We start from the raw sequence: 15,954 nt of genomic DNA, 5'->3' as shown, positions 1-15,954 counted from the left end.
AATGGAATTACACTTTTATTTTTCTGCCCAGAAGTCTAACATTTAGTTCTAACACTTCTCTTACCAGCTGTTTCCAGCTAGATAAAGCATAATTTGGATTGGCATTACTGGTACATTAAAAGCTCTTTTATCATATGCTGCACACATTATGAATAAAATATCCTAGTTGTAAGACAACTAGGGGGAAAAAATGTCACTTTTTAAGGCGGAAAAAACCACCCCCTCACCCAGTTTCAAAATAAGATATTTAAAAACAACCCATGTTATTACTCTATCACTCAAAAATTGTGTGTGTGGGGGGGGTGGCATCTGTCTTCTTGTCTCTGAATTCGGACTGATTTCTCTATCAATATGCACGGATACGAACTGATAGCAAAGAGGCAAGGTGATTTACAGTTCCCGGGATTATGCCAAGCTTTACCTCTTCGCGGCGAAATAAAAGAGAGGTGGGAAGAAAAGTGCCCACGTACCTTGACTGCCTCCCGGCTTGGGAAAAGCTTGAATTGGGCTGCTTTGGAGCACCAACACCAGAATCCAAGTGCCGGTCCAAAGGAACCCCATTCTTCCACGCTTGGCTTCAGAAACAGCCTGGCGCAGGATTCCCAGAGCTGTGGCTTTTGTTATGAATGAAAAGGAGGAGTAAAAACAGGAAGAGCTGGGAGGGCGGGTGAGGGGAGGAAGAGTGGCAAGGACCCAGCGGCCGGGGGAGCTCCGCGCCGCTACTCAGTAAAGGGATTAGAAAGGCTCCCGGCGCTCGGGAGTCGGGTCCTCAGGTGGGGGAGAGCGCTGTCCGCCCCGTGGGTGCTGAAGTTCCTGTGACGCGAAGCCGGCCCCGGGTCGGCTAGGGCGTAGCCTTACTCTCTCTCTCTCTCCTTGAGAGGAAGTGAGAGGAAGGAAGCGCATGCTCTCTGAGAGCCAGAGGCGGTAAGGGATGGCGTCAGCGACTCCAATGCTACTCCAATCCCCCGAGAATGCAAGGGGGGAGGGGCGACCGGCAGGCTAGCGTATTTTCCGTGCCGCAGTCTTTCGGGTGCTCCTGCGCTCAGGGTCACCTGGATTGCTATAAACTTGGACGTCATTGTCGTAACGTCCCAACCAAATGTTACCTCAAGGACCAAATGCCTTCCCTGCCCTTGCACCTGCCAAGGAGAGCTAGATAACCTTGTATGAAGGTTTCTGTCTTGGGATAGTTCTGGGATATCTGTTCCAGAATCCCTTCTTTCCACTCCACCCCCTTTAACCAAAACGTAGATATAATACTTACATCCTTAGAAAAGCCATGCCTTTGTGATTTGGACATACAAAATGTCCTTCGTCCCTCAGTGCTCTTATTTCTGTCTTAATTCTATGCAGTCTTTTGAATTGGGAAATTCAAGGAATATTCTTTCACATATATTGCCGCTACACATTCTCACTCTCCTAGATGCTGAAGCAGAACTAAAAAAATTACTACCTGTTCCCCCAAGCATCGATGTCCTCATCAGTCTGGGATAAGTAAGCATCAAGGGCCAGTTTCATTGTAAAACTCCCCCTTCCCCACTAAGGGGAAAGCTCCCTCTTCAGCACCACCAGCACCACAAAACAAACAAACAAACAAACAAACCTGCATTTCCGTAAAATTCTTCCCCAGGATTCAATTATGCCTAAGGGTCTGGCTGTTCCAGAAGTCTTGGAAGAGAAGGGATCCTAACTAGGTCAGGAGGTGCTTCCCACATTCTGAGAATATTCCCCAAAGTCTAACACTATTGCATAAAAGGAGTTATCAAAAGACTTTTAAATAACGAAAACAAGCAACAGTAATGTCAGCAGGATGCTGAGTAAGCTCTTCAGATTCTGATTTTTAAACAGAGCTTGGAGCCTTTCCTTCGTACTGTGGCATTCTGGGAACTCATCTGAATAATGACCAAATAGAAGGATTCAGCACAATCAGGCCTTTGATTTCTGCACCCTTGCTTTTCAAGGAGCAAGTTAGTCATTTGAGTACCTATAAACAAACAAACTAACTAACTAACTGACAAACAGATCTCCCTTGTTCTAAAGGGTTTTGAGTTTGGAAGTTACTCAAATACTTCCCTTTAGAATCTGAAGAGTACTTTCAATCTAACAGCTATTTCAAAACAAATAGTTGTTTCTTGGCAGTGATAACACAGCATTATTATCCCAGTATACTGGTATACTGCATTAAAAAAAAAAGTCACAATTTAAGATCCCAGCTGGGTGAAGGATAAATTTCCTTATGATCCTCTTCTTTAAAACAGAGATAACGGAGGGACACCTGTATGGCTCAGCCAGTTAAGTGGTTCCCTTCAACTCAGGTCATGATCTCAGGGTCCTGGGATCAAGTCCTGCATCGGATTCCCTGCTCAGCGGGAACCTGCCTCTCCCTCTGCCTGCTCTGCTTCCTCTGCCTGCCACTCCCCCTGGTTGTGCTCTCTCTCTCTCTAACGTAAATAAATAAAAAAATCTTAAAAAAGATGACAGTCTTTGGGGTAAATACCCAGTAGGGTCATCTGTACCCCAATGTTTATAGCAGCAATGGCCACGGTTGCCAAACTGTGGAAAGAACCAAGATGCCCTTTAACGGACGAATGGATAAGGAAGATGTGGTCCTTATACACTATGGAGTATTATGCCTCCATCAGAAAGGATGAATACCCAACTTTTGTAGCAACATGGACGGGACTGGAAGAGATTATGCTGAGTGAAATAAGTCAAGCAGAGACAGTCAATTATCATATGGTTTCACTTATTTGTGGAGCATAACAAATAACATGGAGGACATGGGGAGATGGAGAGGAGAAGGGAGTTGAGGGAAATTGGAAGGGGAGGTGAACCATGAGAGACTATGGACTCTGAAAAACAACCTGAGGGTTTTGAAGGGGCAGGGGGTGGGAGTTTGGGGGAACCAGGTGGTGGGTATTAGGGAGGGCACATATTGCATGGAGCACTGGGTGTGGTGCAAAAACAATGAATACTGTTATGCTGAAAATTAAAAAAATTAAAAATTAAAAATTAAAAAAATTTTTAAAAAAGATTAAAAAAAGATGACAGTCTCTGTTTCCTTCATAATGTCATTGTGGGGATCAAATGGTACGTGTTTTGATCAAGTCATTTTGATGCTAAGAATATTTTAACATAGCCTAAAATATGTCATGAAATGTTTTCAGCACTTAAGAAACATTATTGAATATTATATGATATAGCCTTTTGCCAATCCTAACACTCACTCTACTCCTTACCTGATTCCTCAATCTCATACTATTTTTAAAATAATTACCTCCATTTTTAAGATTAAAATATAGTTGACATACAGTGTAACTTAGTTTCAGGTGTACAACATAGTAATTTGACAACTCTATATATTACACTATGCTCACCACAAGTGTAGTTACCATTGATTATATTCCCTATGCTGTGCCTTTCATCCTGGTGACTTATTCATTTCATAACTAGAAGCGTGTACCTCCCCTCCCCATCATCCATTCAGCCTCATTCTTTTATTTGTCCTGTTTCTGACTCACCTCTCTCCTCATTATATGTTTGCGGTTGGGAGAGAGGCTCAGGGTAGAATGAAGGAAAGAGATGTCTACTAGCACATTGCATTGCTTGCCAAAAATTTTTTAAAATGTGTTTGACCTTTTTTTGCCATTTGGACACAAGGTGACTGTGTTAAATGGACACTGAATCCAGAAATATGTTATGTTTCTGATCAAATGAGCTGTAGAACACTGAGTAAACTGTAAGGCATGAATTATTTTACATTCCTCAGTCTTATGGATATTTCTGGTGGACACAGTGTAGGTCTAAATGGAGTGATTCTAAGTTTCATTTATTCATTAGGAAATGTTTATGGAGCACTCGACATGTAGCAGGTATTGAGATAATTGCTGGGTATATAAAGACAAGTAAGATGGCCACTGCTAGTCTTATAACCTAATAAAGAGAAAGGACAACAATAAATACAACTATTTACTGTGTAGTTTTCATGTCCTACACATTGACTTCATTTAAATATAAGTGAACAAATAAGCACAGAAGTGTGTTATGGGTCCTCTCTTTTAAGTGCAGAGTTCAGGTGGGGCGCAAATAATGGAATGAATGGTCAGGCAAGGTTCCAAAGAGAAGATATCTCTTTTCTTAATAATAAAAAGATTAAAATATTTTATTATTCTATATACATACACTATAAACATTGAATAGTGGGGGCACCTGGGTGGCTCTGTCAGTTAAGCAGCTGCCTTTGGCTCAGGTCATGATCCCTGGGTCCTGCTCCTACTGAGCAGGGGGCCTGCTTCTCCATCTGCCTGCTTGTATTCTGTCTCTGTCAAATAAATAAAATCTTAAAAAAATTGAATAGTATCAAAAATACATGTTGAAATTACAAGTGCCATTGACACAGATGATCACAAAATAGACAACATACAATGTACAGGTAATTTGTAAGTACTTCTTGTGTATAAGTGAACACACACATGGATTGCTTGTCATGTTCTCATTCACTGGTGAAGAAGATGCCTTTTGAGCTGAGTCTTAAAGGTAGAGATATTTGAAGAATGTTTTTATCCATTATTGAAAAAATCATTCTATTAATTATTGCATGTTTTATGATAGGAAATGTTGAACAAACACAAAAGTAGAGAAAATACTGAAATTGACACCCATGTGTTCATTACCCAACTTTAATGGTCATTAGCTTATGACTACTCTTTTTATTTTATATTCCCAACCTTGGCACCCCCAATGGATTATTTACCCATAAAAATCCCAGGCTTCATTCATTTCATCCATAATTATGTCAGTATATTTATCTAAGAGATAAGGATTCTTTTTTCCTAACATTACTGTCATACATTTAGCATACGTCATAATAATAATACTACCTTTGTATCATCAAATATCCAATCAGAACTCAAACTTCCGCACTTGCTTATAAATATTTTGACAGTTGGTTTGCTTGGATCAGGATCTAAACAAGGCCATGCATTGCATTTGGTTAACATGTGAGAGACACATACCAATATAAGATTGGAAAGATACATGTTGCCAGGTTTTCTTTGAGTTTCCCAGACAAGTCAGTTTCTTCCTTAGAATATTGTGCACACTTTTAATTTAACATGTAGCCCATTGTGCTGCTTTTGAACATGCTTCTTTTTCCTTATTCCAAAAGTAATAGATACACATCAAAGGAAAATTCTGAAAATACAGGTAAGCAAAAAGGGGAAAAAATCTGATAGAGATAACCACCAACTTTTGGCATATGTGCTTTTGGTGTCTGTTTTTTCCTAAGAAAATATTTTATATATATCTTAATAAAATTGTATTTCATACTCTAATTATCTGCTTATATAATTTATCCCAGTAGCTATTTATCCCACTAAACTATGAGATCCTCAAAGGAAAGGATCTTGTCTTACCTCTCTTTCTTTCTCAACCATCCTTACAGCATCTGGAAATCCATTTGCTTAAATGGATGAATAAGATGATAAGGATTACCAGTTCACCTTCAGTTTTTAAGATTTTATTTATTTATTTGGCAGAGAGAGATCAAAAGTAGGCAGAGAGAGAGAGAGGAGGAAGTAGGCTCCCTGCTGAGCAGAGCCCGATGAGGGGCTCCATCCCAGAACCCTGAGATCATAACCCAACCTGGACTAAATCCCACGACCCTGAGATCATGACCTGAGCAGAAGGCAGAGGTTTAACCCACTGAGCCACCCAGGCACCCCTCACCTTCAGTCTTTAAATGCTGAAACTATGATGGTTGTTCCACATCAGAAAATTATATAGTCTTACAGTGCCAGGAGCTGCCAGTTCCTTAAAGAGCTTTTAGCCCCTCTATCAGTATGAATCTCCACTCAGCACTTCTTTTTTTTAGATCATATTTATTTATTTGACAGACAGAGATCACAAGTAGGCAGAAAGGCAGGCAGAGAGAGAGAGAGAGAGAGAGAGAGAGAGGAGGAAGCGGGCTCCCCGCTGAGCAGAGAGCCCGATGTGGGGCTCAATCCCAGGACCCTGAGATCATGACCTGAGCTGAAGGCAGAGGCTTTAACCCACTGAGCCACCCAAGTGCCCCAGCACTTTTTTTTTTTTTAACACAAAAGAGTAGCCTGGCAGAAGAGGTGCTCATGAAAGGCCTAAGAATAGTGAGGCAGAGCTGGCAAAGGCCCTCACAGCTACAGAATTATAGGAATGAATCTGTTGCAGTTAAAGAGAGACTGACACAGGATACCAGCAACTAGAGATAGCTGTTGTTACAGCTCAGCAGAGAAGTAGATGTGAATCTGGAAATTCACTATCAGAGGAAAGTTGATGTAACTAAGGATAGGGACAACTGGTGGCTCTGTAGTTAAGCCTCTGCCTTGTGGCTCAGGTCATGATCCCAGGGTCCTGGGAAGGAGCCCTGCACAGAGCCCTGCATGGGGCTCCCTGGTCAACAGGAAGCCTGCTTTTCCCTCTCCCCCTCCCCCTGCTTGTGTTCCCTCTCTTGCTGTCTCTCTCTCTCTCTCTCTCTGTCAAATAAATAAATAAATAAAAGCTTAAAAAAATAATAACCAAGGGTAATGAAAATGAGCAAATAAAAAGACTAAAATAATAAAGGAAAATGAAGTCATGGGAATGAAAAAAAAAGTATTCCTATTATAAAAATTGTGCATAAGTATGTTATATGTATATGCACACATAGAGAGTTATCTGAAAAATTTATTTCCTACAATATTTACAGTGGTTTTCATGTAAGAGTTTTTCTTTATTAATTAGGTAATTCTGAATTCCTTGAATTTCAACATAAGTATGTATCGGTTTTACAATTAGAAAAAAAAACTAATATAATCTATGTAACTAATGGATTACATACTGTATACTTCATGATGTTTCAGATAATTGTAATGAATTTTTTTTTTCAGGATAGAAGACTTAAGTTGTGATAAGATCAGCTAAGAGAAAATTAAAATCTAGTTGGAGGTTTTTTGTTTTTTGTTTTTGGGTTTTTTTAAAAAAAGATTTTATTTTATTTATTTGACATGGAGAGAGAGATCACAAGCAGGCAGAAGCAGGCAGGGGGGCAGGAAACAGGCTCCCTGCTGAACAGAGAGCCCGATCCTGACTGAGCAGAGAGCCCAATGTGGGGCTCGATCCCAGGACCCTGAGATCATGACCTAAGCAGAAGGCAGAGGCTTAACCCACTGAGCCACCCAGGCACCCCTATTTTTTATTTTTTGTCTTCTCTGACACTCTGCTACTACCTGAATCCCATTCTAAACAATTTCCACAGATTTCCACAGTGCATTGTCATTATTTATGTCTTTTTATTGTGACCCCCACTTGGGAGAAGAGGCTGGTCAGGATTCATCTTTTTAACTCAGTGCCTAGAAAGAGTATGGTAGAGAGCTCAATAAATGTCCGTTGAATAGAATTCTATCTTATGAATCTATCTATAGCAGCTCTCTTACATGAGACTTGTCACATTTTTCCAAGCCACAGGTCTACCTCATGTAGCCTGCACCATTTCTCCCCATAATCCCTGCCCATCTCCTCTCTTTCCAGGGGCAAAACTGCTAGGTGGCCAGAGGCAGGCTTCAGAGGGCTATAGCTGCCCAAGAACTCCTCAGGTTAGTACACACCCTCTACCCTACCAGGCCCTGAAGCTAGCCTTTTGGGGACTGAAAATTAGGAATTAGGAATATTCAACACGTTCTTCTTGTTGAATGGTGGTGGTATGGGGCTTGAAGGTAAGACAGATAAAGGGTACAAACTGGGATTCGTTTCTGTAGGGTCCAGCCTTGGAGGATTTGCTAAAATATTAATGACATGGTCTCCCTTGTGGATCTTCAAAAGATATTAGCTGTGCAAGGCACATGCAGCTTGCATGAGTCAAGGCCACTCTCGACTTTCTTAGCCAGTGTGTTAGTCAGGCTGGCCTTGAGTGAGCTACTTCAAATCCTGAGAAATGTTGAGTAGGTCATCTAGGTTTCCCAGGAGGAGAGGTTATACACCAGAAGCTTGCCCTCTCACTGCTAGGAGACGCTCTTCCCAAGTTTGTGCAAAATAGCAGGTACATCAGAGTCATCCTGCCAGGACTCTGAGGTCAGCTAGAAGACAAGGTTGAGATGGGTACCCACTCACCGCCTTATGATGTCCAGGAGGCTGTGCAAGGTGTGCATTAGGAGGATGGCACTAAAGGAATCAGTGGCCGTGGCCTAGGTAATTAGGCTCCATAAATTCATCACCATCTGGGTCTCTTCTAACTATTCAGTGCGACAGAAATTAGAATCCCTCTCTCATTAGGTGTGGTGGGCTTGAACATGAGTTTTTTCTGACCCACAGTTACCATGAGTGGAGATAATAGACAAAGAACAAGAATCATGGCCTAAAGGAAGGCATGGTTAGAGTTGTGATAAATAGTATAAGTCAAGTCACCAAACTGAGGGATCCAGAAAGGAACCAGAGCTCTGAGCTGAAAGGGGCAGGGAAACTTGGAGAACTGATGAATCAGTGTACTAAGAAGGAGGGTGGCCAGTCTGGAAGAATTCCTGACATGGCCTATAGACACCATAGCTTTTTTTTTTTTTTTTAAGAGTTTATTTATTTGACAGAGAGAGACAGAGCGAGATCACAAGCAGCGGGAGTGGGAGAGGGAAAAGCAGGCTTCCCGCCGAGTGGGGAGCCTGATGCAGGGCTGGATCCCAGGACACTGGGATCATGACCTGAGCCGAAGCCAGATGCTCAATGACTGAGCCACGCAGGAGCCCCAACACCATGACTTTTTATGCAGTTCTTTTTCTGGTTTGCCTGGTTGTGCCAAGTGAATTAAAGGAATAAAATGGACTGGCCAGGGATCTGTGGAAGGGGGCACTCGTCTCAACTCGTCTCTATGTCGCCATAGAACTCATGGCAGGCTTTAGCTCTCCATTCTTCTTTATGAACAAGAGAGAAGGATCCACTGTGCAGAAGATTTCCCATTTTAAATTCTCATCTATGGATTCTAAGAGGGTCTAAATCTTCTAAATGTCAGGCTCTATGATGAAATATATCCCATAGGCCCTTATCTAGGGCCTGGGTGAGAATATTCCAAGAGATCTCTCTGTAGGTCAGCTTAACCATGGACAGTAAAAACAGTTTCTCCCATGTTGTATCAGCCTCTGTTTGACTGTGAGCTATTCAAGGGACTGAGGAATCAACATTGAGACACAGGTAGTCCACTCTTCAATGAATTAAAGGGATGGCCAGTTCTGTTTGTTTCTTGCCATGATTCATGTTGGGTTGCCTAGAGGGGCTTCCTAAGACTTTCTCTAGGAAAAAAATGGAGGCCCAGGGACTGGTGGGACTTGGGTCCAGTGGAACTAGAACATCACTTACAACTGGGTTCTCGTATGTCTGGTAATGATGGGTTAGCGCCCCTTCTAAGTATGGCTGGAGGCTTCCTTGTTGCATGTGGTTTAATCCATTTATCTGACTCATGCATCTGGAAGGAGGTGAGGACAACTGGAAATCTTGCCTAGAGAGCTGAGTCTTTTGAAGCAGCCTGAGAGAGAAAGGGAATGAGAGAGATCTTTTAGGAAATTCTCAAGCTCTCTACTTTACTCTGAGAAAGAGCCAAGTCCATAAATGCCCTTTATATATGTCTCTACACTATTTGGCTCTCCACCAGATCTTTGATCTCATCTTTTATTATTCACCCTTTATTCCTTCTAATCTAAATGCATAAGATTCCTTGCTGTTCCTCTGACACAGCGGGCCCACTTCTGCCTCAGGGCCTTTGCACCTGCTCTGCTCCATTCCTGGAATTCTCTTCCTCCAGATATGCCCAGGGCTCAATCCCTTACATATAGCATATGTATCTAAGAAGTCGTGTTCTTAGAAAGGCCTACTTCTCAGGTGGGGTTCCCTAAGAAGCAGACACTGAAATGGAGATTAGCAGCAGGAAGTTCATTTGGGTAGAGGTTTCCCCTGCTCTCTGAAAGTAGAGCATTCCTACAAAAACTTTCATAACCTGAAATGGCATAAAACAAAGACGCAGGTACCATTAATTTATATGAAAATTTTTTTTGAGCATTCCCAGACCCCAGAAATAACCTCTTTGAGGCTTTTCTGATACCTTAAGACACATCTTGCTAATGGATACACAAGATAAATTAAGATAAAGCACAGATGCTCACACATTTCAAAGCTGTGGCAGCTTGATGCGGAGATGCTGAGTGTATTCCTGGGGAAGGAGCTTCGTGGTGCCCTGCTCAGGTGGTGCTGCATCTATAATGGATTTGCAAAAGGAATGTTGAATGCTAATTTCACTCTCCAGCTGTGTGTGTGTGTGTGTGTGAAAGCAAAAAATCCTCTTTGGATTTCTTTCAGTTAGCAAAACCGGGTACAAATGTAGGTCTTTTATAAAAGTGAACCGGCATAATGTGAACTTTGGAAAAGCAGGGGATACCTGTATGCTATTGAATCAGTATCCATGGGAGTGACAGAATGGGGAGGATGCGGGATTTGCCAGAGGGAGTAGTTGAGCTGCAACAGTCTGAGTGGAAGCGTTAGTCAATTCTACAAGGAGTTCTGAAGTTCTAAAGGAGGTGATCCTTCAGAGCGGCCTCGGTTGGGGAGAGAGGTGGAGGCCTTTATAATCCTGCTCAGATCAGTCGTTGGGTGTAGGCATCCCCAGAAGGAGTCATGACCCTGGATGAGATGGCTCTTTCCAGCATCTGTGAGAATAAGGCCTTTGGTCCTAAAATGGGATCTGAGCAGTGTATCCCAATGTTCACCACATGTGCCCTGACCCTTTATTTAAAGTTGTAACCCCTGCTTCTGCGCTCCCTTTCCCCTGCCTTATGCTTCTCCATTCCACTTATCGTCTAATATACCGTCCATTTCACTTATTGATTTTAGTTATCATCTCTCTTCCCCCTAAACTGTGAGAGATTTTTACAGACGGAGATTTTTTCGTCTATATATTTTTTCCCATTGCTATATTCAGAGCATCTAGAATAGTTTCTGATATGTAGTAAATGCTCAGCACACACTGATGTGTGAAATATGCTTTAAAATACCACAGAAAAAACATATAGCTAGCCAAAGAGAAAAAATAAGATTGGCCATTCATAGATAATTATCTAATCTGGGTATTGATTATATGGAGATTGAATATATTACCCTCTTTAGTTTTGTATATGCTGGACATTTGTCATAATAAAAAGCTTTAGAAAGAAGAGGGTTGTTTTAAAATTTGCGGCCCACTGGTAGAGAGAGTAGTAAGAAAAACTGTTTTCCTTTCTCATTTCTCTCAAAGGTATTCCGAAAACACAATTAAACATCTTCCTCCGTGGAACAGAAAATCAATTGGTTTTCTCCGGTGCTCCAAAGCCCATCTTCCAACCATCCCTGGAGACATGCTGCTTGCTGCCTTGGGGACCCCACCCGATTTAGCTATAAATGCTGCTGCAGTGTTAGCAGTGCAATTTCTGTTCTTTTTCTCCTAGGATGTCAACATTTTCCAGATACTAGAGAATTAGGTCAGCATTTCTTGCTAGCCACTGCACAGAAACAATTAGACAGGACGAATGCATTCTGAGAAACTAAGAGTGATTACTGGATTTCCTCTCCCATCCATCTGGGAACAGCGACTAGGAGGAGGCTGTGGGAGAAGGTTCAAGTGCACACCTCCCCCAAAGCAGAGGGTGGGTTGACCCGCACAGGAAAGCAGTTACCTCTGCTCTACTGCCTCTCTTCCAAACAAATCCCCCAAAAGGCCTCGAGTGACATGATTCCTATGACCTCTCCGACTTCATTTTTTTCCACTCGTCGCCAGGCCCCTGAGCACCTGTTACACTGGCCTCTGCTGCTCTTGACTTGGCCAGACATTCTTCTTATTGGTTCATTTACCGTGATCTCCTCCTCTACCGGGAATAGTTTTCACCCCCCACCCCCAACAAACCTTAGCTCAAATGTCACCTTCTCAGTGATGGCTTATTTAAAATTGCACCCATGGGACGCCTGGGTGACTCTGTTGGTTAAGCGTCTGCCTTCAGCTCAGGTCAAGATCCCCGGGGTCCTGGGATCAAGCCCTGCATCCGGCTCCTTGCTCAGCAGGCAGTCTGCTTCTCTCTCTCCCTCTGCATCTGCCTCTCCCCCTGGCCTGTGCTCTCCTTCTCTCTCTCTCTCTCTCTCTCTCTCTTTCTTTCTCTCAAATAAATAATAAAATAAAAAATCTAAAACAAAATCTAAAAAAAAAAAAAAATTGCATCCACTTCTGTCACTCCTGTATTCTCAACCTTATTACCTTGCTCTACTTTTTCATTATTCCTTGCCACTTATCTCATTTAAACATATGATGAAATTTATTTATTTCTCTATCGTGAGTGCCTATAATAGTGCCTGGCACACAAACAGTTATTGGAAAAAATTGAACAAATGAATGGAATTCAGAGTCCTGTGTTTCTCAGTGTCCATACATTCAGGATTTTTCGAGCCAGTCCTAATTTTAACTCTGTTTAATCTCTCTGCTCCCTTTCTCTTGCCCTTTATCTCCATCCCTCCAGTTTATACTTTAAAGCAACCAGATCTTTTGAAAATACAAGTCTGATCAAATGTACAGGTGGAGTTTGGGCAAGGCAACCTGGAAAGTTGCAGCACCCTGTGCCTAGCTAGTCACAGGTGGGAGACATTACCACCGAGCCTGAGCCTGGTGTGAACGCTATCAAAAGGCTGGCCGATGGGAGGTATAGCCTTCAGTAGAGGACGCAACCAACAGGAGACAACCTAATAGGGAGGGAGCCAGGGAAATAAATCTCCTGACTCCACTCTCCTCTCTTCCTCTCATCTCCTGCCAGTGGCCCCTTATGGCTGATGACAAGGGGGCCATTCACACAGTCCTTGAAGTCAGTCTTCTTGGGCACAAGGTTGGGTGGACTGTGGATGTGGCAGGAGGGAGGAAATGGAAGATATCTACTTTGTCTCTTCTTCTTTCATGGGGCTCCGCTCTCAGGCCCCTTCCTATCATTCCCAGAATATGACAAGATTTCTTCCCACTCAGGGATTTTGCAACTTGCTCTCCCTTCTGTCTGGAATGTTCCTTCTGCCAGCTCCTTCTCATCCCAGTCACTGTCCCCTCCTCAGACAGGCCTTCTCTGACCAGTGTCCTCACTCACTTATCTTCTAGCACACCTCTTTCTTTCTTAGCATTTATCACAACTTTTAATAAATATGTTTTATTGTCCATCTCCTCTTCCAGATTATGCAAGCACCCTAAGAGCAGAAACTTTGTCTTTTTAAAAAAATTCCAACACCTGGAATGGAGTCTGGTTTCTAGTAAGCATCCAATAAGTATATTTTTGAATAAATGAACAAGTACACGAATAACCAAAAAAATTCTGAAAGTGAAAGAAGGGGAATTTCTTACTAGATATTATAAAGCTACAGTAACTAAGACATTTTGACCCTGAGCAGGAATAGAATACCCTGGTTCAGAAGCAGAACCATTGCAATAGCTTTCTAATCGGTTTCCCTGCAATATGGTGATTTAGCATATGATAAAAGTGGCATTTCAAATCAGTGGGGATTAGAGGAACCTGGGTGGCTCAGCTGGTTAAGTGTCTGACTCTTGATTTTAGTTCAAGTCATGATCTCAGGGTTGTGAGATTCAGCCCTGTGTTGGGCTCCACACTTGTGGAACCTGCTTAAGATTCTCTCCCTGTCCCTCTGTCCCTGCCCCTGCTCTCTCTCTCTTTAAAACAAAAATCACTGAGGATTAGATAATTAATACCTAAGTGATGTTGGGATATTGGCTAGCCATTTTGTTTAATGATGGATATATTCCTCATACCTCCATTGAAATAAACTATACATGGATCAAAGATTTAAATATGAAACCATGATAAATTGTATGAATACCTTTATTATCTTGAGAAAAGAAATGCTACTTTAAACATCATAGACAAAACAGAAAAGAGAAGGGAAGAGAATGATATATTAACTACCTAACATTAATATTTTTAAAAATGTCAGAATGTTATAACAAGTTTGAAAAACTGGGAAAAGATCACCAATGTTCACAACCACCAATAATCAAGAATGCAAGTAAAATGATTATAAAATATCATTTTTGATCTTTCAAATTAACAAAGATTGAAAAGACTGACAATACTGAATGTTGACTAGTGTATTAGTTTCTTATTGCTATTTAACCTATTACCAAAAACTTAGTGGCTTAAGCTCACAAAATTTATTACCTTATAGTTCTTTAGGTCAGAATTATGCCATGGGTTTCACTGGGCTAAAATCAAGATTATCAGCAGAGTTGCCTTCTTTTTGGAGGCTCTAGGGGAGAATCCTTTCCTTGCCTATTCCTGCTTCTAGAAGCCACCATATTCCATGGCTCGTGGTTCACTTCTTCCATCTTTAAGGCCAGCAAGATTGCATCTCCCTCTGGACCTTCTTCAGCAGTCAGGTTGCAATTTTACAATTCCAGAATCAGGACATCACGACATATTGTGTGATTGTTTGAATGTACTTGCAATGTTTTGAATAGACAAATCTATAGAGACAGAAAGTAGGTTAGTGTTTGTCTGGGTATGGTGGGGATGGCAGTTGGGAATTGGAGGTGACTGGTAGTAGGTATGAGATTTCTCTTTGGAATGATGAACATTTTCTAAAAATGATTATGGTGATGGTTATACAACTATGTGGATGTACTAAAAACTATTAAATTTCACACTTTAAGTAAATGGTATGAAATGTGAATTCTGTTTAAATAAAACTAAGAGAAAACAAAAGAATCAGGATGACATTATCCAGATCTAGGGGTAAATCTTAATACCACAAATAGTGTAACAATCAAACATATGGATATTCTCTTATGATGCAATTTGAAGTCACTTTGAATTAGTCTTGACCCCCTAAAAAAGGTTTATTTGAATCTAATCAAGACTTTAGACCTAAATTCCAGGATACCTTTAATTCCAAGAATAAATTCTGTTTCCATGAAGAAGTAATGAGACCAGAAGGTGGCAAATCCTACCAGACAACTCTTCTAGCCCTCTCAAGAAATTGCTGTCATGGAAGGAAAAGTGTGGATGGAAAAAGTGCCAGATTTCATAAGACTTAAGAGATGTAACAAATGCAATGCGTGGGCCTTGAGTAGATGTTATTTTCAGCAAACCAACCAGAAAGGACATTTTTAATATAATTGGAAAATTTAGATATGGAATCAGTATTTTATGGTAAAAGGAATATTGTTAATTTTGTTAGGGATTATGGTTATATACCCTTAATTATTAGAGCTCGCCACTGAGCGAAATATCATGATGTCTGCGATCTACTTTTTAAAAACCAGGGGCACCTGGCTGGCTCAGTCTGTGTAGTGCATGACTCTTGATCTTGGGGTTGTAAGTTTAAACCTACACTGGGTATAGAGATTACTTAAAAATATATAATCTTAAAAAATAAATTAATTAAAAATAAGAAATCAGAAATAGACAAAGCCTATATGGCAAAATGTTGACTATTGTCAAATCTGGATGTATATATAGGGGTCCATTTTACTAGTTCCTGTCTTCTCCATATGAAAATTTTCATTATATAAACTTTCAGAGCCAGGAAATTGTAAAATCTGTGATGATAACCAAAAAGAATTATCCAAAGAGTTTTCCAAGAGATATTTGAATAAATTAAGGAATATAAATAATTTTTAGCAATTCTGAGTTCTATATTAAGCTGTAGGGGCTATCAACTTCTACAGTAAACACATAGATTACAAAATGACAACCCAAATATCATTGAATTTTGTATTGCATTTTATAGAACATTATCCTTTTTTAAACAAAGGGGATTGAAAATATATATAAGCAAATATTTAATATCCATACCTAGGTAAAACTTTTCAAGCACTTTTTTAAAACTTTTCAAGTTTTAAATTTAAAAACAGGAAAAGTCCTTTATCGTATTATGATCCCTATACTGTGACCGCAA

The 15,954-nt window shown here is 40.9% G+C and overlaps 1 protein-coding gene across 1 annotated transcript in view; it reads right to left on the bottom strand.

Annotated features, from left to right (window-relative positions):
- SCG3 (secretogranin III) overlaps positions 1–561 on the bottom strand; it is a gene marked incomplete at both ends in the record, with an annotated part of 35,528 nt that extends 34,967 nt beyond the window's left edge. Inside the window, one exon of the mRNA XM_080807408.1 lies at positions 471–561. Coding sequence (XP_080663534.1) covers positions 471–561 — 91 coding nt within the window. The remainder of the gene's footprint in view (positions 1–470) is intronic.
- Positions 562–15,954: the final 15,393 nt, after the last annotated feature.

This window comes from Martes martes (assembly GCF_963455335.1).
Source record: "Martes martes genome assembly, chromosome: 7".
Classification (NCBI taxonomy): domain Eukaryota; kingdom Metazoa; phylum Chordata; class Mammalia; order Carnivora; family Mustelidae; genus Martes; species Martes martes.
This window is presented reverse-complemented; position numbering and strand designations above follow the sequence as displayed.